General features: G+C 45.3%; 1 protein-coding gene across 1 annotated transcript; it reads right to left on the bottom strand.

The window, feature by feature from the left end:
• Nucleotides 1-4,767: 4,767 nt before the first annotated feature.
• LOC142764968 (uncharacterized) lies at nt 4,768-27,455 on the bottom strand. Its single transcript, XM_075865515.1, has 5 exons — nt 27,325-27,455; nt 22,440-22,827; nt 18,081-18,294; nt 10,796-11,029; nt 4,768-6,624 (listed from the first exon to the last, which is right to left on the bottom strand). The coding sequence occupies exons 2-5, from the start codon at nt 22,766-22,768 to the stop codon at nt 5,680-5,682; spliced, it is 1,722 nt and encodes a 573-aa protein (XP_075721630.1). The 5' UTR covers nt 22,769-22,827; nt 27,325-27,455; the 3' UTR covers nt 4,768-5,679.
• Between the last annotated feature and the right edge of the window lie 315 nt (nt 27,456-27,770).

The raw sequence follows: 27,770 nt of genomic DNA, 5'->3' as shown, positions 1-27,770 counted from the left end.
TAATTGGAAGAGATTGGCCGCTTTAGTACATGTTTATTTCTCACTTCTTTCCCGTCAACTTGAGCCACTCGCCCTCTTTTAATTTGCTTTAACAAACCTTTCACGACGAATTGTTGTTGTTTTCGCTTAGTGTCAAAGATTATTGCAAACCATGCTTATTTTCATCACTGAGTAGTGACGCGAAGGGTTTTGAAGCCAATTAAGATCAGGCAAATTGTATATTTCTTTGGTCGCTGTTCCCCTGAAAAAAACTTCAACTTCAGCAGATGCTGAGCCACGCATATTGGCCATCTGTTGATGTTCTTTCCTTGGACACAGCGCCACAGCGCTGTATGTCGGGTGACTGTATACGTCTTGTCAGTATTCCTCTAATAACAAAAACTAATTGCACTAAGTTGCGCAAGAATGGGTCAAAGCTCAGCAAGTGGGCAGCTAGCCGGTCCTGTCTTGACCAGGCTCTTACCCAATTCTAATTTATTTGTAAGAATTAACGTCCCAAAACCACCGTATATGTATATGAGAGACGCCGTAGTGGAGGGCTCCGGAACTTTAGGTCACCTGAGTTCTTTAACGTGCACCCAAATTTAGCACACGGGCCTAGAGCACTTTCGCCTCCATCGAACATGCAGCCGCCGCAGCCGGGATTCGATCCTGTGACCTACGGGTCAGCAGCCGAGTACCTTAGTCACTGCGCAGCCGCAGTTCGCCGTACCAACTTCAATACGCGTTCGCACTTTGGCGCTGCACCACTTATATGTACCGCCCCGAAACATCCCCAACGCCACACCATCCACCGGTTGTCCAACGCTATGCGCCAAGGAACACCGACGTTTGGCGTGTGCCTTCTGATCACCCGCTTTTCTACCGCTGTGGGAAAGCAGTTCATATCTACTGTCACTGCCATTACCACAGTATGAATATATGCAGCGTCCCCATCAACGGCCACTGTCCATAGCGCGTGTGAGTGGTTACGCGATATGGCCAACTATACTGAGCTGAAATTGAATGCAAGCCTTAATGTTTGTCACGTTCGCCATTTTTAGGACGCGAGTGGAAGTCAGTTTTACTTCGCATTCTTTGATTCTCCATCTATGCCTCCACTGTAGCACGATGGTGTTCTAAGCACGGAGAAAATGACAAGCAGCAGCCATATGTTGTTGCCTTTTTAAAATATTGTTTGCTCCCGCCAATACTTCATCCCTAATTCATTCTTTTAAATATAGCCGAAAATATATTTTCAGCTAAGTTACTACACAGCCCGTGCTGTCGGAAAACCTATCACAGCTATTTAGCGCCGATCGGGAACAGATTCGGAATTATGCTGCCACATGAGTATATTCATTTTCATATGAGCAGGCGTCACCAGGGGGAAATGCTAGTGCGCTTGTCATGCCTAAATGCGCGAGAAACATTATAATTACTTGCAATACTGAAGCGACAACGCTGAAAACAGATTTGTTTATATTGAAAATTTCGCTTCTCAAAACCACAATGTAATTGAGAATGATGCCGTTGTGGAAAGCTTTGGAAATTTCGTCCACCTGAAGTTCTTTAGTCTGCACTGACATCGTACAGTGTATACATGGGACTCTAAAATATCACCATCACTGCCCCGCCGCAATGGTATAGTGGCTAAGGTACTCAGCTGCTGACCCGCAGGTCGCGGGTTCGAATCCCGGCTGCGGCAGCTGCATTTTCGATGGAGGCGGAAATGTTGTAGGCCCGTGTGCTCAGATTTGGATGCACGTTAAAGAACCCCAGGTGGTAGAAATTTCCGGAGCCCTCCACTACGGCGTCTCTTATATACATAAATAGTGGTTTCGGGACGATAAACCCCACATATCAATCACTCAATCAATATCACCATCACTGAAATGCGACTGCCACCACCAGCATAGAACCCGCAACTTTGGGTAACTAGCCAACGACAATATAGCCAGTGCTACACTACGGCGGACAGCGCTGAAAGGTGTGATTTGTCATGTACCAAAGCCTGGTTGTTTTACAGCCAATCACGCTTAACTACGACCGATTTCGCTCTCCGCTATAGCTACGAAGTGAATATTGCTTCTGCTAAACACCTGGAGTTTTGCTTTTGCTGAAGACAAGTTCGCCGATTCGCAGCTCCGTATTTACCAGCGCCACTGTATACGTTCTTGGCTTTTTGCAACCATGTGACGCTAAGATGGCACACGGACGAGATGAATAATTTCTAAACGATGGAACCAGGCACAGATGTAGTTGGCTAAAAATCGCCATAATCATAAAACGTTTTCACGTATTGCCATGCGGTCTGAATAGGACCGCAAGCAGCGAGTGTTCACAAGTTCGTTATTTTCGCTACATATAGATATAGACAACAACATGTACTGCCGTTTTTCGAGGCAACCTGCAACAATGAATCGATGTACCCAGGCATGGCTATCGAATGCCTTCAGTACGAAAAGCACTCCTGCACCACTATATGTAGGAACAGTGTGACGTACAACAGCGCACAGCTCCGAAACTCACTGCTCACCTCGCAATTCCTCCTCACGCGCTACGTGACCTTCAGCGCAATACTCAGTTTTCTCGTTTATCATTACGAACCAGTTTTTTGTTTTTTTAATACATATTTCGGCCTTTTTCAGTAGCTCCTCAATAAACGAAGCAAGCTTTATCTAGGGGTATATAGCCGCTATATATTTTCACGTTTTTTTTAACTGCATAAATTGTAAGGCTTCACTGGGATGCGTGAGCAATGGTCACGCTGGTACCTAACGGGTTAACAGCTTGTGCCTGAGATCAATGACGTGCCTGCTCCGCTGCTTGTTTCACTTTTCAAATGAGCTGAATCCAGACTTCCTGGTCTCGACGCACCCAACACGCAGGACAAACCCTTTCAACAACTAGAACCGTACACGTTTTGTTGGCATTTGTTTTTATTACTTTTTTTATTACTTATGGAAGTAAAACACACAGCGAGGGGTTCAGATTTAAGATCACCTCGTGTCCTGTTTCGTGCTGCGAGGACCGAACACGGGCATTGAATCCGAGCCGACAATGCTATAACCTTGCGTACAAGGCTACTGAAGTGTTACATGCAAAACATGTCATCTGTCGTTAACTGTAAGCCGAAAATTTCCGGCGTATTTTGTCTAGTTTTGATAAGATGATCTAACCTTCATGTTTTAACAGCCGAGCGGTGAACGAATTTCGCTGCGCCTGATAGCGCAAACACAAAATGAGCGAGCACGTTCGCGCTTTGCCTTTGTCTTCTGCGTCGCTCCCACAGCAGCACGTGCACTAATTGTGTACGGCCGCCAAGTGCCATACTACGAACGAGTATTTCACGTGACCAAATATCATGCAACAACATCTAACAATTAGTATGACGACTAAAACTAAGTCATAGCTAGCCTTGAAAGCATAATCACGTAACATCACGTGAATACTCGAACGGAAAACAAAGCACGCACCATCTTTCTGAAGGGAACCTTGACGAAATGTGCAGCAGCTGTGTTGCCCACGGCGTTGAGCAGGTTGAAACAGGTGTCGAAGGAGATCCGGAAAAAAGGTTTGAAGCGATGCTCCGTGTAGCGTTTACTCGAGTAAACGTTTGTTTGAACGCAAAGACACGGGAGGCACGTTGGGTGTCATGTAAGCTTCATCGCAGATAAACGAGCCGAAAGTGTGTTTCCACTCGACGTGCGGTCAATCGTTGCAGGCAGTGGAGAGGGTGAAGCGAGGGAGGTTTGTTGCGAGCAGCTGGAGGAGCCGGCTGCTGTGGGCGCTGCGGCAAGGGTGCTGAGGGAGAGAGTGACGTTAGCACGCACCTGCGAGTGATAGGTCCGAGGGTAGCGGACGTCAAATCGCCGCTGCGGCAACCTACTTGGCACCTCTCCAACACCTGCGGCTAGGGGAACGCGTTGTGGTGCGTTCGCACGGACGCACATACGCCGGCGTTACACAAGTGAGTCAAAGAGCTGCTTTGCGTCTAAAAATCGCGTGATATATCACGCAACAACTCGTCCCATCACTTCAATAAGGCAACAAAATAGTTTCTCACATACCTAAAAAGCACCTAAGACTACGTAACTAGTCATGCCAGTGAAACGTGCACCTGCTCTCCTAATACCCACTTAACAGTTAGTAACGTGACTGAAATCACATCAGCCCCGCCGCGGTGGTCTAGTGGCTAAGGTACTCGGCTACTGACCCGCAGGGCGCGGGTTCGAATCCCGGCTGCGGCGGCTGCATTTCCGATGGAGGCGGAAATGTTGTAGGCCCGTGTGCTCAGATTTGGGTGCACGTTAAAGACCCCCAGGTGGTCTAAATTTCCGGAGCCCTCCACTACGGCGTCTCTCATAATCATATAGTGGTTTTGGGACGTTAAACCCCACATATCAATCAATCAATCAAATCACATCAGCCCGCTGCAGCTATATAGCCATGTCACATCTTCCCGCCAAGAACATTTCTCAAGTGTACAGAGTGTAGAAAAACGACAGAAACCGGAGCAGTATGGGCAAGCCAAGCTATTCTTAGTGCTAGTAGGGAAAATTTAGCCCCTCTAGCAAAAGCTTCGTAACACTAAGGAAAGCCTAAAAGAATCAAGCGTGAACACTAGCTCCGCTGTTCGTTCAAGCGTTGCACCACTGTTACAAGGTGCACTTTTTTTTCACTTTTATGAAAAATGTGTGAGCGGTGCGTCTTCTTTTCAGACAAAAATACGCAATTCGTGATTTCTCCATGCACTCTGTCATGAGTACACTTATAAGAGCTGTATTCAAGAAAACCACTCAAAGATTTTATTCAGATCACCCATGACGAGCAACAAGGGCGCAATTATACCTTTCACTAGTAAGCTATAAATCTGGAGACCCAATAAAAGCTAGCTCTCTAATTCAATGTCCTTGATGATAGGTTCCTGAAAGCATAATGGCACATTTTCTGCAATGAAGGTAATACTGCGCCTTGTTGACCATCGCTCTCACTGCTGCACACAAGAACTGAATGGCAATGTCTGATCATCATGCACTAACAATCACAGCACCCTTGCTGAACGTTCCCTGCACTCCCAAGGATGTTGCATCACCCGTGTGCAACAAAACAGCTCATTGGAGAATAGTTATTACGAAGTCCCGCCTTGTAGTTCGAACATACTACATGGAGGACAATTTTGAAGAAATTGTACCAAATTTAGGACATTCTCACGCAGATCACTTTGTCCCTCTGCCGCGAAATTGGATTGAAGAAACTGACCCCTTAGGAAACTGACTTCTCTTTAATCGGGTTCTAGTAGGCTCTTGTGTTCGTACTTCACAGGTCCCAATGCTGATACTGCATTTGTTCTTCCTTCATATTCTCTAAACGTACCTTTCGGCTCTGCCGTTGAAGACAGAGGTACAAAAATCTTATCTTCCTTCAACATGTTTTCTTTCTCAACGTTGTCATTTTCCACCTGTTTATATATTCTTTTTTCTTCATTCCTTCTTTTCCGTACAGGGCGTATGGAAACATACATCTTCTGCATTTCTTTTCGTGCTGTTAGTGTCTCCTGTGTTATGTCCAGAAGAACTTCACCTGCCTTGAATTTCTGTGCTTTTCTGTCGACTGGCACCTTTCCTGCCTTCACGTCATCGCCTTTAGCTTTTACTGGAACCACAGCTGCTTCAATTGCCTTCTTTGTAAAAGCGGTTAGAGCGCTCGCTTTGATTTCCTCCTGTTTACTGTCGAACGGACAGTCTGAATTCGTTTTTTATTTTTAATGTTTACTGCAGTTTGCTCTAACTTCAATTTCGTACCTTTAGTACTGACAGCAACTTCTTCTTTCGGTACTTCCTTTTTAGTGTCTACTGATTTTCTCTTCAGTTTCACTTTGTTCTTATCAACCGCAGTGGCAGTGGCATTTTCGGTTAGCTTCGGCTGCTTTAGGCGGTGGGTTAATTGATATAAATCTCGATGCTGCTGATCTATATCCGGGAACTTTGAGTCGCAAATTGTGCACGTGCACCAATCCAGAACGATGTTCGGGAAGCAGCAGTTTATGTGGAGGCGGATTTTGAAGCTGTCGGTGCGTACGCGCCGTAGCGAAGGAAGGCGCGATAAAGTTGAATCAAGATTCCTTGGCAGGTCGTCCACGTGATCCAACCCGCAAAATTCAGACCAGTCGGTGTTAGTGCGAAGTGTGAGTCTCTCCACTCGTTCAAGTATAGGGCGCTTCCCACACGATGCGTCAGGACCTACAACGAACGCGGTCGTAAGTTCGTCCTTATCTATCTCCAGTTCTCGGAGGCCTGGACAGGACCTCAAGAGCTTGAAGAAGAATTCTTTTTTCATTGTGCTGCCGACGCACATATGTTCCAAGTTGGAGAAACTTGTGACCATGTCCTCTTCATCACTGATGTCACACGCGCGTATTGAAAGAAACTTTAGCTGGGGGCATAGTTCCGCAATCACGGAAAGTCCCACACCACAGAAGTGTGCCAGGGACAAGTGAACCAGCCGAAGCGCTGATAGCACTTGGGTCACATGAGGCTGGAACAGGCTCTTCTCTCTTGGCATGGCAGAGAAGAGCGAGAGATGCGTTAGTTTGGTGTATCTTGCAACTTTTGCGATGGCACCTTCGCAGGCCGCTGTGAGCTGCAATGAAATAAGGCGTATTGTTGCGTGCAAAACAACTAGTTTCGTATCGAGAACAGATAATCGCAACGTCGACGAAGCAAGCTTAAAGTGTGGTAGTTTACAATGACTGGTTTTTGAGATTAACTTGTTTTGTGGAGCGTCCGGCATTTATTACTCCATTCAAGCACAATTAAATGGCTATTTTACAAAAGCATACAAATTCTTATGTTTGAAAACTGGACATTTATTCAGGTTTGTTCTTGACGGCACTGCATGTCTGCCTGTTTTTAAAGCACGAAGAATTTGAATTTTGTGCTACACGAAAGTTTGTTTTTTTATATGCCGCTTCTCCATTCGCGAGATAAACATACGCACGTTAGTGAGAGAAAAAGTAGTGATGTCTTGCTACTTTAGCCCATTTAAATTGATCGGGGCCGTCAGAACATTGTCTACCACCACATATTTTACTCACCATACCATTAACAGCACGGAACTCTTTTTACCTCGTATACTAAAATTTCAGAGAGAACTAATTTGTTGGAAGCACACGTCAATGAGTTCATCGTTAGTAATCGATTTAATTAATACAGATGAAGACGAAGAGTGCAGACGGCACAGTGCTATTAGTCATATTATTGAGTTCGTCATTGTTAATCGTGCTGTTACCTACAATGAATCTGCACTAACTGGCCCAGTATTTCATCCTATTTCTCTGCCGAAAAACTGAGTTTTCACTAGGCATATTGTAATATAGTTAAGACCATTGAAAGCTATTTAAAAGTTAGTCCAGCCGTTTACAGGATTCTTCAATCATTGAATAACTTTGAAACAAAAAAACATTGACCCGTGACTACATGTAAACGAAACCGATGATGGGGGGATTTAGCGGACACTATAGCAATCGGTAGTAGGCCTCTGGCTTGACTCGAAAATGAAGAGGACAATCTTGCGGCTCAGCTGTTTAGAACACGTCGGTGTCCCAAGGCGTACCTGTGCTTTGTTCGCGTTGTACCGCGACAATAAACTGATTCGGACTTCCTCTTTTCCCGAGTTGCGTAATTGAAACGCTGACATAAGAAGAGGGGCGTGTACCTACCACGGTGGTCCAGCGGTTTTGTTGTTCAACTGCTGACCCGTGGGTCAGGGGATCAAATGCCGGCCGCGGCTGCCGCATTTTCAATGGAGGCGAAAATGCTCGGAGCTCACGCACGTTAGGTGCACGTTGAAGAGCCCCAAATGGTCAGTATGCGGAGCCCTCCTACATGGCGTCACCCATAATCATATCGTGATTTTGGGTAATTAATCTCTGTTCATTAATAAGGGGGCTTCTCACCAGCCTCTCAAAACGCAAAAACAAGTGCATATTTCTCTCTTGACGTTTCTTGTCCTTTTTGTGCACTTTGTGACGCAGACATTGATTCACATGATGTCTAAGTGTAGGATCCGCGTCAACTGAAACCTGAACATCGGCAAGTCCTCGCGGTGGTAAAGTGCGTGCTGTATAGTTATCGCCATTGACCGGTGCGCGCATCATGTTCGGCAGCTCCACGCATATATGCGTGCCCATCCGTAATGATTGTTGGACAGCGCGTACTATATATACCATTGCGAAGGATGCCCTCGCTTGCTCCATTTACGCGAAATATCTGACCGAATTTGTCCGATACGCTGCTCTGTCATGCAGCCGCACATTCGTTCTTCCTCATCTTATACGACTATCCCGTGCAATTCACTGATTTCACTTCACTTTGTGTGTTTGTGACTGCGCAGGCGGCGATAATAGTGTTAAGCTGAGACGCGTGAAATTCTTATAGGCTCGACTGCTTAGCGCTGACGTTATTTGCTTGTTTTTAAGGAAGACGTGGCTAGGAGAATAGGCGTTTGTGCTGAGCGTAGCAAAGGCGAGGAGAGCAACTCGCTCCTCTTTGAACGTCGGGTGGTAATGGGGCCCTTTAAGAAGACGAACACGACAAACACGCGAAACGCAGACTTGCAACAGTGTTACTTCGAAAATTATGTGCCTTTTTAAACACATTGCGCCAACACGATTGGCGCGTTCCGAGATTTCACATTGCGCATGCGCTATACTACTACAGAGAAGACAGTGGAAGGCTCGCTGATGCATCTATATTGTAATTGAAGGATGCGATGAAATTCAGTTGCTCAAATCAAGTTTTTGTTTTCTGCCCTTGGTGTAGGGCAGACTGACGAAATTTACAAAAAAAGATTCGCGAGAAGCATCATTGTACTGGTTACGTATTTTTTAAATACGGATTATTTTACGACATGCAACGTCATGTGACCGTAATTGCATAGGGAAATCCCCCTGGTGAGGAACGACAAGCTACACAAGCACGCCAATAATCTTAAAGAATATGAGGTACCTGGTTTGCTATCCACTGCGCGCATTTCGGAAGCATCAAGCCCATAGTCAGAAGTTTTTTGGTGGTAGGGGTCACCTGTTGAAAGCCTTGAAGAACACCTATTTTTATTGTTGTTGTTCTTATTAAAACCCCCACCTCCATCCAATCTTTGTGGGGAGAGGAAAGCCTAGGGCTTCCGCCCACTGGGGTCAGGCCTGAGGCTATAATAGTCACAAGCCAAAATAAATGACGCTCTTGGTAATGGAAGCTCAACGCATCTCTTAATTACAAACTACATGCATAAGCGAGCAGTGCATTGCCTCCTCTATGAAAGACAGCGTATGTGAGGGGAAGGGCACACCTGTAATGTGAAATCATGAAAAATGCATAGGGCGTTGGCGGAATGCGTGTAAAAGGTCACGTAATTTTAGAAACAAAAGGGATCTGATTCCGCGCTTTGTACTTCTATCGTGTCTCTCTTGTTTTTTGCGTGGCTCAGTTGTGCATCTTCATGGATTCCCATCATTTCTGTCAGCTCAGTTGAGGACAGATCTTGAAGTAATTTCCTTTGAGATACGTGATAAGGTGACGCTTTATAAGCGCTCTTTGAGCCTTTCAGCAAAAAAGGCGTTTTTTTTTGTGCTTCTATGCATAGCAGGTATAGCCGGGCTACGCCTTCTAGGCGCTATGTTGCGCAATTAAATATTAGGCGTCTGAACATTGCGCCAAGACGTTTTGTCTTTGAGTAGTCACCCGACCCCTAAAGAAGGTGGCGATGGGACTTCGCACAGATACGCATAGCTACTTGTCGACTGCTGCGCAGCTTCGAAACTGCGCTGCATCACGAGTGACTGCGAGGGCACTACGAAGAGTAAAGAAGTAATAAACGAGCGACGAAAGCCTACAATTCTTCTGCCAGCAGTCCCTACATTATCCCTATAGGACTACAATGAGCTTCAATGAGCTCTACTGCTTCGTGGTTAAACTCGGCATAACTCTCACAAATTTTGCGTTATGAATGACCGAGTTCTATTGTGTCAGATTCATGCTGTTCCTTCATTGCCTATCGAAAAACAATCGAAAGACAATAGCTTCCTTTCGTCGTTACTATACGTGAGTTACGCGATATCTTAGGGCTTAGAATACCAAGAATCTGAGCCAGGGAGCAAAGTCAATGGCACGTGTTCACCTTTGAGGCACACACTTTATGCACAAGGGCTTATGTTAACGCAGATGTAAGTATAGCCCACCTGTTATTCTGCCTGAATGCGTGACAACCACATCTTATATTAAAGTCAACGCTACTCTTGGTCTAACCTTGTGACTGGTCACGCGTCACCGAGCAAAAAAGACAAGAGAAAGAAAAGAAGGTAAAAGAATTGAATGACCATTTCTCGTCTCGATTCCTAGATGACGTTACTCTGCCGCTACTCTCCGAAGGGCCACTACTCTCCGATTGGCTGCTGGGTGCGCTTTTGCCTGAGTGCGTGGAGAACGAGTGCCTCTCTCAGTCTCCTGGATAGTAGCCGTACGTAGCAGATTGTTCGTTGGGCATGAACGAAGCAGAGCGGTGGGTGCGTTGAAGTCGTTTGCGCTCGGCTTCGCTGACTCGCGTCTCGTCGGTGTTACCCGCGCGCCGTCTTCATTTTCGAAAGCGATCGGACGCATGGACGCCGCCGAGGGCGTATGGACACACGGATGGACACACAGACGGACGCTTCACCCCCACTCATCATCATTCACTCCGTGAATAGGCTGTGATGTTTTACGCCGCTCTGTGTTCCATTAAATTCTGTTTTCTTAACGAAATCAGACGCTTCACTCACCTCAAGGTGCTCTGCCTTGGGAAAGTGGCGATGCGCTTTTTCTACCGCAGTGGCGTTCTTCGATATAAACTCAAGTGGCATTCCAGTGTGTAGGATATATGTGCGACCTAAAAATAGTTCTTTGCGCTGAATGGGCACCGGCTGTCGTTTGCGAGTGAGCTTGTTCGGAATGAAGTTTGTCACCTGCTTTGCAGACAATGCAGTTTCCATGTCTGATGACATGACCGAAGTCAGCTGTAAAAAAAATCGGTAGCATTACATTCACGACAAAAAAAAGTACTGTCACTCGTAAAGGAGCAATAACTGGGAAACCTTTACCTATCCAAAAAAACTGTTTAAATATACATGCCTGCTTTTTACTAGTCTAAACCGGGGCATAATTAGGGTTTTCTTTATTTACAGCATACTGCAGCCGAAAGGCTAAGCAGGGGGGTATAATAAACAGTAATTCACAATGTAACGTCACTAGGGAAAAACTTCAAGCTCTAAAACCAGATATGGAAGCAGAGTGCACAGCACAAGTAAACAAAATTTAATGAGAGTAAAATAATATGAATCATCACTATAAAACGCTAATCAAATCTTATACAAGACAGCCTTGAGCGCTTCTGTTGAATGGTGCTCGTCCACCCTGTAATCTTAATTTCAAAAGAGCGGGGTTGTTTTGCGCTAACTATATTTCAACACATGGGCGTTTTTCGTTTGCACTTGGACCCCATACATCTGGGCCTTGTAAAAAAGCTCCTCGTTAACTAAATAGCCTACATTTTGAAATTGTCCACCACGGTGAATCAGTGGCGTCGGTGCTCTGCTGCTGGCCGGTAGGCCGTGGGTCCAATTCCGGCCATGGCGGTCGCATATCGATGCAGGTGAAATTGTTGAGGCAAACGTGATGTGCAATGTTAGCGCAAGTTAAAGAACACCAGATTGCCGAAATTACCGGAGCCCTCCGCTAAGGCGTCTCTAATAATCATATCGTGGTTTTGGAGGGGTAAATTTCACGCATTATTCGATTTCTATGCCAAATTTTGGTCGTCATCACACCATGGATGGTCACTTGGCCTACGCGAAAGTTTCACGTATGTACGGCACCCTTAGCCGAGTCGGCTCACTGCAGGGTACGGCATAATTAACACTGCTGTCAGCTCTGGTACTTGCAGAAGTAATTCTGGCAGGATGGCTAGGACCGTGAAGCGGCAGAAGAAAATGCACTGTCCTCCTTTAATCGCCCCCTATCGTGATGCAGTTCAGTCCTTGGCACTTACTATACCAGGTTGCGCCAGACTAGGCTGACCCTTTCGCTTTCATTGAAATTTTTGTCTTGGTGCAACGTGCGTAATGTGACTTGACAGATGCGCGACTCTATAGCATGTGAAGACGACCCGAATCACAAGATATGGAGTCAAGTGTGTGCGAGGCACGCAAAGCTTGAGTACGAGCTAGGAGCTATTCCATTGTATGCTTTTGGACTGTGCCCGCAAATAACAAAAAAAAACAGAATGAACTACTGAGACAAGCGCTCTCGTCATTCGGGTTGGTTGTCTTTCTATTCTCTCGCCTTTCTCTGTATTGTACTGAGCGTTGCGAAGACTCCAGCCTGTGTCTTATTTGATTTCGTAGTGCCAGTATTGTACGATTAAATCAAATGTTTTCTCTTTACAGCGCATTGAAATTGGTACGCTTCGACATTTTCGCAGCCTAAAACATTGCGCGTACATACGCCCCTCACTAGAAAGACCCTATCACTCCAAATATCACGCGACTTCCGCTGCCTATGAATGCGCTGCTGCGCACTACACCGATATTTCTTCTTGTATTTTTCTATTGCCTGTCGCATTAACAGTATAGCGTTAGATGCTTTTCGTCACACCGCAATTGTCAAAACAAACAGCAGAAAAACCTGCCTTATTACATTTATTGCCTGCTGGTGTCCTACTAACAGCAATCGTCAAATTAACAAATAGCAGGACTCAACGATCAATTTATTTTCATGTAGCACACCGCTGCGCTTTCAATATATAACAATATCATCATTCACGAGCAAAAACATTACATGGTAACTTGGATAATAGAACTCGTGCGCTAAATTTTTTTGTGCTGTGCTTCAGCTAGTGGGCTGGCTGGCTGGACGGTTTTCATTTATTTATTCAATTTCACGTTCTCATTACACATAGGCGACAAGTGTTTTTTTTTTTCTTTCAACCTGGTCGAGTCCATTTTTGCGTGATGGGTTAGCCATGTAGCTTGTAGAAGAGTTACAACTGCTAAAAATGAAGACATATGTTCTCACCGTGCAAAATGATACAGACTGTTTTCTTCTAACTTCACAGTTGCATGCTATGAAAAATTATGCGTATAATATGTATGCGCAATTTTGAATGCAAGATAATGTAGCCCGTAGCCAGGGTTTCCACTGACTTTCGAGTGAAATTCACCAAACGACGAGCGATAAGTCTCGAGAAGTCGCCTACTTTCTTCAAATTTCGCCTAAAAAAGTCCCCACTCTGCACATGTGGGACCAAATTGGGCACAAAAATTACAGTACCATTCTTAACACCTAAAATATTTCGATGTTTCTCAATGCCAGTCGCAACAGCGGCTTCAACACAGAAGCACAAAGAAATGGTTGCATTATCCAGCCGCGTTTTTAAGTGCTAGCCACTCGTAACGAAAGTTTGTGATGGTTTCGATTGTTGCGAACACAGGACTAAGCAGCCGCTACAACAACAAGGGGAGGGCATGCACAGCACTCCTGCAGATTTAAAAATTTTCATAGGAGTCGAATCGTGCACCCGATAATCAAACAACTTAATATACAGAGCAATGGAAATAAATTCGGAAATACATTACTTCAGTGCAGCTTCTGAAGTATCTGAACAGTGCCTAAAGAACACGATTTATTTACTGTCCTAAAAAGTGTGTTAATAAAAATTTAAACTTTACATGTCAAATAAGGGTACTACAACAGTGAAAAATTCAACAACCTATTCAAGAAAGTTTGTGCTCTGGTAGGAAGTTAGGAACATGCAGCATAGCTGTCATCTAGCCACTTCATAAGTTAACTTTCAAGAAAGCTTAAAGCTCTTAGAGCACCTAGAAAACATAGCGCAACACCACCCCCTCGCGACACGCGAAGTATTCCACTGACATAAATTTTGCTTGCTGATTGCTAGTGGCGCACTAGAGCAAAAGTGCCTCCACGATCTGGGTAAAAACAAGAAATGCACAAAAAACAGGACAAACGTACTCAATTTCGCGTAAATTGTGCCTTCTACTGGTGGGTTTCAAAATTCAAAAATACAATGCAGAACTCAGCCGAGACGCAAGTTGAAATTTGCCAAAAGTTTGCCATCTCGTCACTTTCAATTTTTAGTCGCCATGGGTCTGTTGAATAGGCAATATGCGAAATTAACAGCGCCATCTACTGAACGCAGCAGGTACCATATCCGCCATTTTGATGCTGGCGAGGCTTTACCACTACGCGCGAACGACCCACATGCGAACGTACGCGTTTCAACGCTTCGACTGTCGCAGTCAGATTTTTTTGGTGGCGAAATGCCAGTACACTGCTGTGCACCGCTGTGCAAGCAGCGCGCAGTCACAGACAGCGATGGGAGCAAGGTATGTGGCATGAATTACGATTTTGCAGCGATCATTTAAACGCAAAACAGGGTATGGCGTGCACAAGCTTTATGGGCACAGTCTCAGATGCATGTATCTCCGCGGTGCGCGGGCTGCACGAGAGCAATGCAGGACAAACCATTTTTCTGTGTTACGCGGACAGGCCGTGTTTTCATAGGTTTGTCAGCTTTGCGGCTAGGTGTTTTCACTACGTCGGGCCTCTACACAACAGTGGTGCTCTTCGATTTACCGTCTCGAACTCGCTGAGAAGCTGTGCGGCAAAATGACTTCTGGGAAGCGTCGGACTATCCGCGGTGAGTCTGAGATGGTAAATCGAAGAGCCCCGGGGATTTCTCGCAGTCGAATAGAGAGTCCGCCACTGCTGATGCGGTCACTAGTGTGACAGAACCGAACTGTTAGGACGGGCTTTTTTGTGACGAGATTACATCATGTAGGTAGACGACGTAGAAATGTTATTTTTGAAAGTGATTGCGCGCAGAGACGTGCAAAGCTGCCGCTATTCCGACTAACATGCCGTACACGCATCCTAGAAAGGCAGCTCGGTTGCTTGTCCGTGTTCAAGCTCCGTTGTGTCCGCAAGTACGGTCACCGCGCAGCAATAAAACAGTCATTTGTAAGATAAGGGCTATGCCCACTTTAAAACAGAAAAGTATCTGCTCAGGCACTTGACTTCAATTCCCCCAACGTTCGCGGACGCAACTTTTCCATTGGGGCCTCTCTCACTAACTTTCCTTTACCAACGAAATAAAATCGAAAAGATAGCGGGGCGCACTGCCGTAGGTTTCGAAAACTGGCACCATGAGTATCGCCAGGGCTTGACTGAATGATGTTCTGCATGAGTTCAGAGCGCGGCAATCCTATTTATTCGTAAGACGGGATTCATTCTCTGCATTTTAGTCTCTTTGGCCCAGTTGCGTTGCCGCTGTTTTTTTTTGTGTGTGTGTTGCAACTCACCTCACTTGAAAAATGTTTCATCTTGCATTATAAAACATAGAGTTGTGGAGACAGCCATAACTTAGTTGTATGGGATTCAGCATTTTGGCTGCCTTACACTCGCAGCTCATAGAAACCTTTGAAGCTTAGATATAAAAAATAGCTGATTTAAATTCTCCGGAGTGTCCGCAAGTGACTAATGCCTCTTAAGGCTTGCTGTAAAGGGCCATATCTACGAAAGGCTGCTAGGAAACGGGAGTGTGCACAGAAAAAACTGAGGGGGAGGGGGTAAAACTAGAAGTGCATCATTAGTCCTGCAATGCACATATAAGTGTGACCTCTATTCCCTGTGAGATGAATTTGTGATAGTGGCTGTGTTTGTAAAGAACAATCGTTTAAACAGCTAAGAGAAACCTAGCTCATGACGTCGCACTGAATGTTTGTTTGCTTATATCTTGTAGGTATCCTTCCACCGCTTTCCGAAAGATGCAATGACATACAAGTGGCAAGATTCCTAAACAGTTTGTCCATATCAAATGATCAAATGTTCGGGCACTGGGAAACGTCTTGCTGTGGCCACCGCAGTAGCTCAGCGCAGTGAAGCAAGTGTTCAGGAGTCGTACGGCCGTACTAGCGAACGCGTTGCCGTCGACCGCTCGCCCACATTAAAATGGCAGCGGGGTCAAAATGCACAGTGTTGCCAGAGCACAAAGCGATTTCGCATATGGTCCATTGGCCTATTTGGCGAAACGTAGCCAGCAGTGCCATCCTTGCACATAGCTATATCTCAAATGTAGCTATACGTGGTGTAGTGCAGGCCGTAAGAGGAAAACGCCCAGTTTGGAGTTTCTTGCATGTGCTCCAGAACACCACCATTTGAACATGTTCCTATACGCACACTATTACAGTAAGGGAGCAAGCAAAACTTTTTTGATTGGGAATATAAAGGCTTTGTTGTGCAAAAATATTACTCGCATACTGCCTCAGTAAAAGACACACGTCAAATTCTATCGTTTCCTTTCGGGACCATTTTTGGTGTCGCTGGGGTATGGCTTTATCCGCAGCTGAGTATTATTTTTCCCTCTTTATACCCCCGTAACCACGTTGTTTTCTTATTCAATTTAGAAATAAATATATAGTTTTTCGTTACCTATTTTCGCATGACGCGTGGTGCTGAATAAGAGCAGCCGAAACAATGCTCGTTGTAGCTTTTTTTTTTTCACTTCTAAATAATCAAAGCACAGCTTTGTGAAAGTGGATCTTGTGATTGCATTTTTGCGCAACGGCATTTTAAAACTCTGCACGAATAAAAGCTTCGGCGGGGCTTATCTAAATTCATAACTGCAATACCAAACAACGAACTTGTGAGAGGGCCTTTTTTGCCCTGGAAAAGCACACATACAGACGACAAGCAGCTTATATTCTTTTGAAATAGCCCACATACTATGGCTCTTTTGATCACTTTCGTGAAATGAGCATAGATACAAACCACAAAACTTGCATAGCACAGACACTGCACAACAGTAACAGCCTGATACCGACAAATAAGGTAGCTAAGGAAGAAAGCAAATTTATCACATGATGATACTGTACAGTAGCAAAGTCATATGGAATAAGGTAGTTTTTAGTACAAATACAGCATAAACGCATTACACATCATATATATACTGAATAGTTGCGAAGTTTTGATCAACTTAAATACAGACATTGAATCTGATTTGGACAAGAACGATTGCATCTTCCGCAACTAAGAGAACGACGCCGTTCGGAATGCGCATTTTGCGCACTTGAATGTTCAAATTCTGACGTGCTCCTCCGCTGTGCCTGTTTGGCGTACACTGGTGCACCAAGTTTCAGTTATCACGAATGAAAAAGAAGACCCTTAACGCTGCCAGGGTGATATGAAATATGTCAGCTGAAATAAATCTTGTGAAGTCGATGCTTCCGCTGATGGCCTTGTACGATAGCCATTGGCAGAGAATGATAGTGTTCGCTTCTTAGTTCTCGGTGAAGTGGGTGTACTTAAGCATGTCCTTCTAACCCACGTGATTATATTTCTTTCCGTGTCTACGTTTTAGTTCAGCGCTCCTCCCATATTTTCATATGATAGGTGATCGAGCAAAAACTGTCATCCTGTTTTACTTCGTGCCTTTGAGGTTGTTAACATGGGATTGTGTTGTAAAAAGGCACACCACTTGATAAAAAAACCCAATTTAGGTATTTTGCGTTTAGATTGCAATCCAAACAGTGCCATGGTGACTTTTAATAACTCACATCAGGTGGTCAGTCACTTTGATAGTCCCTAATTTTGTTAGGTAAAAATCTGGGCTCGCTTTCTTTTGACCGAATGCGCGTAGAGTTTCAATGGCGACAACCCACCTCAAGAACACTACGAATAACAGCGTCCATTCATTTGAGCGCAATGAATTATTCGGATAAGTATACTCCGGGTTTTGAAATAATGTTGGTGATGCAGATTTTTTGAAGCAGCTAACCCAAAAGGCACTGACAAGCGTATACTTCGCCAGAGAGCAGCGTTTCGCGCAACGAAAACATAGCGGACATTCAAATAAAGGCAAAAGATATCTTGTATGTTTTCCCCAGCTTGATGCAAATGGTAACTGCGTGGCTCTTTTTGATCTGCTGACGAAACGACATCGCCCTTTTGTCATCGTGTGATGTAATCGCAAGCAAACTAGGCAGCTCTTACCTTGGGGCACTTCCTGAACAAGCTCTGTAGAGTATCTGAGCTCAAGCACAAGTGGTCCAATCCCAAAGCTGGCATAGTTCCCAAGAGCTGCTCCAAGCGGGAGAAGGGCAGCGTGTTGTAGGCCACTCCAGTGTCGGCATGGTAGCGCAGGTTGTGGTAAAGGACAATCGTGTGCGCTTTAGCAAACCAGGTTACGAGATTGAAGACCTTGTTCCTGCGTTTGAAAAAAAAGTGTTCCCACTTCATAACATTGGCGAACCGATGATTGTGATAGAAAGTAATTGTAATATTATGCGAAGTGCAGCTGGCCGCTAACTCTTTTACATCCTTTCTCGCGTAACTCAACAAAAAAACTTTGGTGTAAAAAAATAAGTCCGCTCGAAAATAAGACCAAGATCTTGCACAGACTTTTCATGGCAACAGTACCACGCGTAGAAGGGTTAAAGTGCCTGCCGAGATAGCACGCGTGTCTGGGATTTCCATCACGACCACGTCATTGTACACCATATCAGATTCCGCTAAAAGGGCTGGTGTCACGGGTCCCGTTAATTAAGGAGGCGATCGCCGGGCTAATTCCAAGGGCCGATTATCGGCCCCCCGAACCGCACCACGAAAGCGTGGACAATTTAGAAGTGGTCCTATTTGGCACGCCAGCGGACGCCGGCTGTGGCCCAAAGAACAAGTCAGAGCCGAGAGTTGATAAACAAAACAAAATTATATTCTCAATTATGGCAGATCAAAACGATACACAAGTATGCACACTCGACAATAGTTGAATACAATATGTCACCAATCAAACAACGTACTACGCAGACAATGAGCCACACTCCAAACAACGGACACAGAAAACAATACGCACTACAATGCAGTCGCATGCATCGAACAACCAAGACACTTAAAGACACTTAAAGAGTTAGAAAACTTATTCAGTCCAAAGTTCTTGGAACGAGAGTCTGGATGATACTCTTCCGAGAATCACTCACTCCCAAGTCCAGCGTTGTTGTCGTTCCGCTGCCCCCGAAGTTTCTCTTCCAGGAAACCTCGCGTCTTCAAATGGCCGCTCTCCAGGCTCCAAACTTCTTCGCCGGAAACACGTCGGCTTCACACACGCAGCTGTTGCCACGCGTCTTCGCTCGATAGCGGTAGACACACACTCTTGCCTGTAGCTCGAGTCTTCACCCCTCAGGTGGAAATCCTCTTCTTCTCCTCATTTGTCACGGAAGACAAAAGGCTTCACCCACAAGGCGGAACACCCTACGCACTCTGGCGCGTACTTTCTTCTTCTCCTGCTTTGTCACTAAGGGCAAAACCTTCACCGACAGACGCGGCGGAATAACCCCACGCATACTGGCGCTAACTTTCTTCTTCTCCTGATCTCCCATCTCTGCTGCTCGGTTAAATACCTCCCGCACGAGATTCCAGAAAATTCTCACCATTTCGTCGGCGCGATGCGCAGTGAGGGCTGGGGGAAAGCGCGAGACGGTTCGACGGCCGTCCGCGACGGATGACGCAACCCGGCATCACCACGCCCCTTTCCATCGAGAAATTTCCAGGGCTTGCTCGGCCGCGATGTGAGAAGGTTCGTCGGCGAACCTACGCTTCCGAGAAGGGAGGGACGGCGCACCCGGGGAGGCTTTGGATGCTTGTTTTTTTTATCAATGACCTCAAGGCGTCTTTCCGGTGCTTTGCCGCGAGAATTTGGCGGCGCGCCCTTTTTGAGCGCTCGTTTTGTGACAGCTGGGCATAGCCAGGAAGTGGTGCACTTGTCGAGAATATAGCCAGCAATCAATACGGACGTGATTTGAACGTGTAGTTAAATTTCATATTTAATCCGTGAACAAATTCCTACCCCCATGTAAGTCCTGACTTCCTTTCATGCCATTTCGAGATGGGTGAGGCTCTGCTTTTTTAGCAGTATTCCAAGGCAGCCTATGCATGCGGGGAGATGTTATCCTACGCCTCCTCTGAGCGAAACAGCTGGCCCGGATCGTGTGGTGTCGGCTTCAGCGGTGTCGAACGTACGATTCACCGAAGTTCCCCAATGTGAACTTTCTAGAGAGTATTACGCCAACGGCAGAAACCTGCCGACAGTGTCCATATGGTTGCTATTAAAATGTCAAGAATTGATTTCCGCTTAAGCGAATTTTCTTATTCAAAGTCTTGAGAAAGGCAAGCGGAAATCTAGTTGACACCATCATTTGTTTCTTATAATGGAGCCTCACTGCTCTTTAACATAAGATGCAACGCGCCATGATGAATGAGAAACATTGCATACAAGTCTCTTTTGATAAATGTAATCCGAATAATTCAATGCGGCTTACCAACTGCGCACGTCACTTGCATCGCGCATTATGCAGAAGACCTATGCCCTTAGCACTTCCAAGAGCGGAGCGCATTAGTGGTCCGGGCTCTCGTATGTTGTCATCCGCCATGTCATGTTAGTCGTGTGCTGTCATCTCATGTCACAGGGTGTTCCGCAATCAATACCATGCCTGACATCGCTATGTGGAGAGTTGTCGTGTATACTATAACATATATATAAAAGAGCCAGGGAATGGGGGTGACACTAAGGAGGAGTAACGTAAAAGAGAGGAGGTAAAGAGGGCACGGTGAAACATGGCATAACGGCGCACGATTTATTTTTGAAGAACAGCGCACATAAAGATGTAGACAAAAAAGTGGACACACAGAAATGCCCTAAAAACTTGTGAAATCTTCAGTGCCGTGCGTTTTCTTTCTTTTTAGTGCGTTTTTCAGTGGACTTTTTTTTTCAAAAAGGGGGCCACCCAGTCAAAACAGGGCACCACCGCCCCGGCAAGCGCGTGATTTCCGATGCTACCGATGCGGTGGCAAGCGATGCGCTCGGTTGCTATACCGCTATGTACTTCGCCTGTTTACACTATAATGAAGCCGCAATAAACGCAGCATTTAGAGCTACCCATAACCTACACAATGTGGTAATTTACCTTGCTCTACTTTTAACACGAAGCATTTCTTTCTGAACACAAGCAGTTTTGGCATCTATCTATCTATCTATCTATCTATCTATCTATCTATCTACCTAACCGCTAAATGCTGTAGGCCCGTGTGTTCAGATTTGTGCGCATGTTAAAGAACCCCAGGTGGTCATAATTTCCGGAGCCCTCCGCTACGGCGTCTCTCATAATCATACGGTCGTTTTGGGACGTTAAACCTCACATATCAATCAATCAATCAATCAATATATCAAACCATTGACGTTACTTAGCGTGAACCAAAATTAGCTTGGAAGGGCAACCTGGTTTGACAACTATGACGCACTGGTCAAGACATGAATACTGCCACAATCCCGTCGCGTGAGTCTTCAAAAACTTTCCGTCAAACAGTGGCGCATACCTGCGGGCGGGTACGTGTCACAGGTGATCGACATTTATTATTTACCCATGAACGACGAGAACGCACATGGACCATTTTCACGCGTGAACGTTAAGAGAAACCTGGCTTCGGCACCATTCACCCAAGGAATGAAAAAAAAATAAATGGCAGGGTCCCAGCAGAGATCGACCCCAAGCTTTCAACGTGGCAGACAAGCGTTCTACCAGAGAACCACGCCATGCGTTGCTAGTACTCATGCTGGTGTCGACATCGTTGTACAAGTGCAAAAAACTGGTTACATAAGCATCTGCAACTCTTCAACATGTGTGTGCGTGAAACATTTACACATACACTAAGCGTCATTGCTGACGTATTGCTCTATAAAATATTACAACATTGTCACTTTCCATGATAACGCTTCACATAACGTCTATTCCCAAAGTATGAGGGATCTGCCGCGTTTTTCATATTTTGCCGGGATCAGTAACTTGAAGAAACAGTGTCCCATTGCCAGTTTCCCAAAGTACAGCCTCCTAATTAAGCCGCAGATTGAAGTCTAACTTTTAGCCCCCCTCTCCCGTCCCTCAAAGCCAAAGTTGGGTCGCAGTAAGAGGATTTTACGGCGTAGTGTGGGTACGAGTAGGTACCTGCCACTTGAAACGGACCGCCTCTGCGCAGGTCGGTGTTATAACGTGATTACTTGCATCCGAGTTTCAGGTGAAAAAAGCAGCTGGCACCAGATGCATGATCGTCGCTTAAGAAACACTGTGCAGTGCGAGTGCAGTCATTCAATCGTACACAATGACTTGTAACATTGACGTGAACCTCATTTCCCGAGTTGTGTCCGTGTACTGTTTTTTTCTAAGGCACAACTTCACGATTCTGCATGTCATGCAGTAGTTTCCACTTTGTCGGAAGGAGACTCTTGTAGTTATTTTTTTTTTCAAAGCAAACATGCCTAAACGAACACGCTCGGCCATACTCTGCAAATAGTAGCTTCCTTACCTGTTGTGCAAAAGTACCAAAGAGCGCACGTTCTTCAGCACGTGTTTTGTCGTTTCCAAAAATGCGTCTGAGGACGAGAACTCGCTGCATCCCGCGAACAGTGCCGCCGAATACCGCATGTTTTCAAGGAATGACCGGTTGGAGACAAAGGCTTGTTCACTCATGCTCAAGCGCTTCGCATCTCCACTGAGCGAAATGTCCTTCGGTAGGAGGCGCTTATTCGCGCAGCCCTGCTTCACTTTAAGAATAACCTGATGTTCCATGTTGACAAGTTCATCGGCAACCCCAAGCTCTTCGATCACTTCCAGTATAGTCTCTTGAAGGCCCATGGTCACATAGACTCAAAGGAGGTTCGATTGTAGTCCTAGTTGCCAATATTGATTCCGTGCTGCAATTCAAAGAAAATTGTGAAATAATGCGTACATCACGTGCTCAGCGCACTTTCACTAGGCCGTAACACAGTACACAAAGAACTGCATAGACGTTATGGTGGACAGCTGGGTGCCTTGGCTTCGCATGATCCGAAGTAAAAAAGGAAGTAACGGCGTTGAGTGGCTCTTTCTGCTTGTACACTAATAATAATGATAACTGTGAGTTCTCAATATTGTTGCGTCTAACGTAGAAAACAAGCTCTTAACTATACACTTTTTTCTCATTCCGCATGTTAGTCGTGATGATCACGCGTTTTACTTTGGATCACTGTGTAGACTCTCCAGTTTATTTGTTTGTTGTGTTATTTATTTATTTATTTATTTATTTATTTATTTATTTATTTATTTATTTATTTATTTATTTATTTATTTATTTATTTATTTATTTATTTGGCGTAGTATCGCTGTCAACTCGACAATACGAAACCTAGGAAATAAGAACCAAGTGTAAACTTTTCCTTATTTCTTCCTGTTCACCTCAAAACGCCAAAAGAGCTGGTTGCACAGGCGTCCACTCCCGTGTTACGTCCTTTACACTTACTCCTCTTGCTCGTAAATGTACGTCGATGATGGTACTTGAAATTACCTTTACTTTTTTGCATATATTGGAGCTATATAGTACATTACGTGCCACCGGGAGCAAGTAATAAAAAGTCGAGAGCAAGATTATCCTGTTAGAAGTCAAATTCTTGAACGAGCAGCTTTGGTCATATATGTAGCTGCAAATATAAATCATGCGCGAAAGCCTCAAAAACATTAGGTTATCTCCGTCGTAATCTGCGAAAGTCTCCAACAAGCATCCGTAAACTGGCCTATTTCACTTATGTACGCCCCCCAGCTGGTCTCCAACAAGCATCCGTAAACTGGCCTATTTCACTTATGTACGCCCCCAGCTGGAATTTGCATCTTCAGTCTGGTCCCACTTCCAAGATTACCAAACCACAATGCTAGAGTCCATACAAAACAGAGCAGCCCGGTTTATATCTCGCAATTATAGCACTCATTGCAGCGTAACAACATTAAAACAAGAACATTCTATTTCGCCATTGCACGTTCGTCGCTCTGTTGCACTGTTATGCTTGCTGCATAATATATTCACAGCACAAGACGTTCTACGCTACCCCTAACAGCACCATTGCGCATGTCCAGACGCCTGCACAATCACCTCAGTTTCAATCGCATTTACGGCAAAACGAAGGCATTCAACTTATCAGCGCTTCCTAAGGCCATATCATTATGGAACAATCTTCCCGACTGCATCGCCTCCATCACCGATCCAGTTTCTTTTCGCGAACACGTGTGTAATCATTTTTCATCGCGCTAATCGCTCTAACTTCCCTGATGTTTGTAGCTGCAGCTGTGCCACTCACCTATATTCACACTTCTCTTTGGTTCTCTTTAGTTTTTGCTGTGCCCACCGTTGTCTTGCAATTTATATTGGTAAACGCCTTCGTACGGCTAGCAGTATGTGTGTTTGGAAAATGCGTGTGTATGTTGTACACCTCGGCCTTCCGATTTCTCTTTGATTTTTTTTGTTGTTATTGCCATTGTTCTCCCAGTTCTTGTTATTCTCCCAGTTTTTGTTGCTCAGTTGCACCGCCGTTGCTGCTCACTTGAATTCTATACTACGCCTTCCGAATTTCTTTATTGTGTTTCGTTCATGTACCTTAAATTTCTTGTTATTCTAGCTTTCTGCATATCGGTAAACATTCGCGTATTACATTTGTTTGAGTGTCAGTGACTAGACACGCTTTGTCACGATGTTGTGTTATTTTCTGTGTATTCCATGTTATTAATGACCGCCCTATTACTCTTTGAAGTTTGTACCCCCCTTACTCAATGCCCTCATTGAGCTTGTAAGGTATCATAAATAAATAAATAAATAAGTAAAGTTACGTATTTCTAAGCGCCGCTCATAGGTCAGGAACCAGCATTCACAAAACGTACGCAGTATTTTTTTCGTTTCGTCTACAAGCCAACTATTACTAGAACTTAAACAAAAATCAATCTGCCGGTAAGTGAGATGCAAGTATACTGTCTGTTGTCTCCGATAAAAAAAAAAGACCTATCACAGCCACAGCCATGAAGGCGCAACTGTTGCTATGCGCTGCTGTGCCTTCATGTGACTGCCGAGAGAGAGTAAGGAGAGAGGCGTCAGCTAGTACCGTTCTAGAGCACGGATGATCGGACGAACGGGCGTATGAGCCGTTAAAGGAACTTGTCAATTTTGGTTTTCTTTCACAAGCCTACTAAAGCATAAAATGAAACATGAGCATCATGGGAAGTGAACGCGAACGCGACGAGCAGGCGACTTCAGAGAAGGTTTGCCTCTAGACACTGGGCGTGCTGCCTCCTATATTCTTTATTTCCTCTATCGTCGCAACAGCGGAGTTCGAGGTAGGGAGCTTCGATTTTAACGCTGCCTCCCATCGAAGAAACGCTGGCATCGGGGCCCCTTAATTCGAAGTAACCTGAATGATTAGTTGTAGCCTCCACTTTTGCTCAGGTGCCGGAGCTTATCACAGAATCGTAGAGTGCATTCGCAAAGGCCGGTCATAGAGGTTTGGCAATACCGGAGCTGTTGAAGCTTTACGTCGCGCATGGTAACGCAAACAGAAATTGTTTATCGTTGAACCGAAACGTGCTGTTTTCGCCCGCTTTCTCTTTGCGTTTTGCCGCAGAAATAAGTGCGCCTGATTGTCCGGCGTAGGTGCAGGTGATTGTGAGAAAACTTCAAACCCCGTAACACTACTCGCGTTTCGTTTTCCCGCCATTACGTGACGTTTCCCACCGCAATCATTAACACTAGACAGAAGACACGCTCCCGCCCAAAGTACGTTACACTAATCACGTAAGACCACGCACCAGCCCCAAGTTTCCATCAAAGCTACGTAAGACTTCTCAAGTCAAATGTTCCCGCCGGGATTGGGAGAGAAGCCTAAACGTGTGGAGTCCGAACACTTCCTCCACTCAGGTACCAGCCTCACACCACCAGTGCAATCAGTACACTTTTTTTGTGAGATAAGCACGTTGCTGTGGTTTCCCGATTGTGGCATCAAACTACACTGCGGATGACGTAACACAGTCCAAATGTGAAACTGCACTGAGTGTTTCGCCTAATATTTGTACTATATGGAGATACAGTTCTTCATACTTCGAAGCACGTGAGAAGTGGTGCAGTATAGATGATAACAATTAAACCATCGTTTACTAAAGGTAACCATGAGTAGCATACGAAGCAGCGTTAAGGTTTCGTTCATCACACTTTGCTCCTTGTTAGCGCGCCCTTGCAAGTTGAGCACACCATGAATGCAGGGTAGTTTCTGTTGCTGTTACTCATCTCGAGCTCTTGTTGGAGCACGCCACGTGGGTTTATTGCCACGCCACGAGGGAGCACATGCGTTCATCGTGCGTCTGCAGAGTCTCGTTATCCAACGCCTTAATGTTATTGCTGGAGGAGTGTAAGGAGGGAGGCGACTTACCCACACTTGCACGTGCTAGCGCGTTCAAGCTTGCGTTTTCTAGAGGTGAGAGGGAGAGTGAAATAGAGGATACAGAAGAAAGGGGTGCGCATGCGCTGTGGGGGTCTGCACGCTACGGTGGGAGAAGGAGGGGAGAGCCTAGGAGTGAATACGGAGGAAAGAGTACGCACATGCGTGTCAGGGGTGTGGGCGGCATGGAAGAGAGAGAGCTTAGAAGAAGAAAGAAAGGGGAAGGAACGCGCAAGCGCGTGAGGAGTGCTCACGCCGCACACCGGATTAAACTTCCCCTTAAGCTGCTTAGCATCTAAAAAAATACAAGTCTCTACCGTTAAGGTACTGGTGACGTCAGCGGGTCAACCATGACGCAGATGACCTGACTCGCTTCCTCATTTATTCGCCACCCGTAAAAACTCGACAAAAGACGGAAAAATTGCAAACTTTGTCACAGTTTATTCCCGTCAAAGTATTGCAAGACAAGAGGACGTAATATAGAGCTCAACACTGGCCGCAATTCCAGCGTGGTGTACGATCAGTACATACTGATTATCTAGTGTTTGAAAACCACTACCACCTTTCCAAGTACGCGTATCTAGAAAACGAATTAGGATAATGGTACCGCAAGTTTTGGTTTTTCTTTGTTGCCATTTGGCGTGCCGAATACGTTAAGCTGTTTGATGCTTTTGTAAAATATTGTGCATGCCTAAGCCGTATTGAAAACCATTACATATCATAAAACTTCTGCGCAAGCAGGGCCCGGAAGGGGGGGGGGGCTACATTTAGGGATTCACTGGCCTTCTCCGTTTACTGGGCTCGGCAGTAAAATAGTATCACTCTATCTTAATATAGGACATCTGCGCCAGCAGCTCAAAAAGCTCCTCATCCAATCCTCGGTACTTATATTTGCCAAGGGTGCTCATACACATGACGTTTGGCTAAAGACGATAACCAGTAACGTAGAAAATGAAGACTTACCTATATTCAACGTACAAGGGCAAGCAGCGGCCACGGTTTCTTGATGAATAGAACGAAAACCTCTCGAACGGGGTGCTGAACCTGCAATAAATACTGATCGCGATGCCACGTAAGCGAGCAATGGCGTCCGAAGCCCGTGACAGATGGGGGCCAAAGAATAATGCAATGAGCCCACTACTTGCTCGAAGGCGTTTTCACTGCTTGTTTCAGTTTCGCCCCAGAACTGGAGTAGACAAAGGAGGTGTGAAAAAAAAGAAAGTGTTGTAGATTCCTCTCTCGTATGAATTAGTATAGCACTAAAGTGAAACATCTCCTTACAGGAGTTCTTGAATGTTCACTGTTCATTGATACAAGAGAACTCGCACAAGGTCTGTTGATGTTTTACAGCTATGGCACAGTTCAGTTTGAATGCACCCCATTTTGACGACTGACGTCCATAATCAATT

This window comes from Rhipicephalus microplus, chromosome 6, assembly GCF_043290135.1.
Source record: "Rhipicephalus microplus isolate Deutch F79 chromosome 6, USDA_Rmic, whole genome shotgun sequence".
NCBI lineage: Eukaryota > Metazoa > Arthropoda > Arachnida > Ixodida > Ixodidae > Rhipicephalus > Rhipicephalus microplus.
Note: the sequence above shows the minus strand (reverse complement) of the source record. Positions and strands in the feature narration are given on the sequence as shown.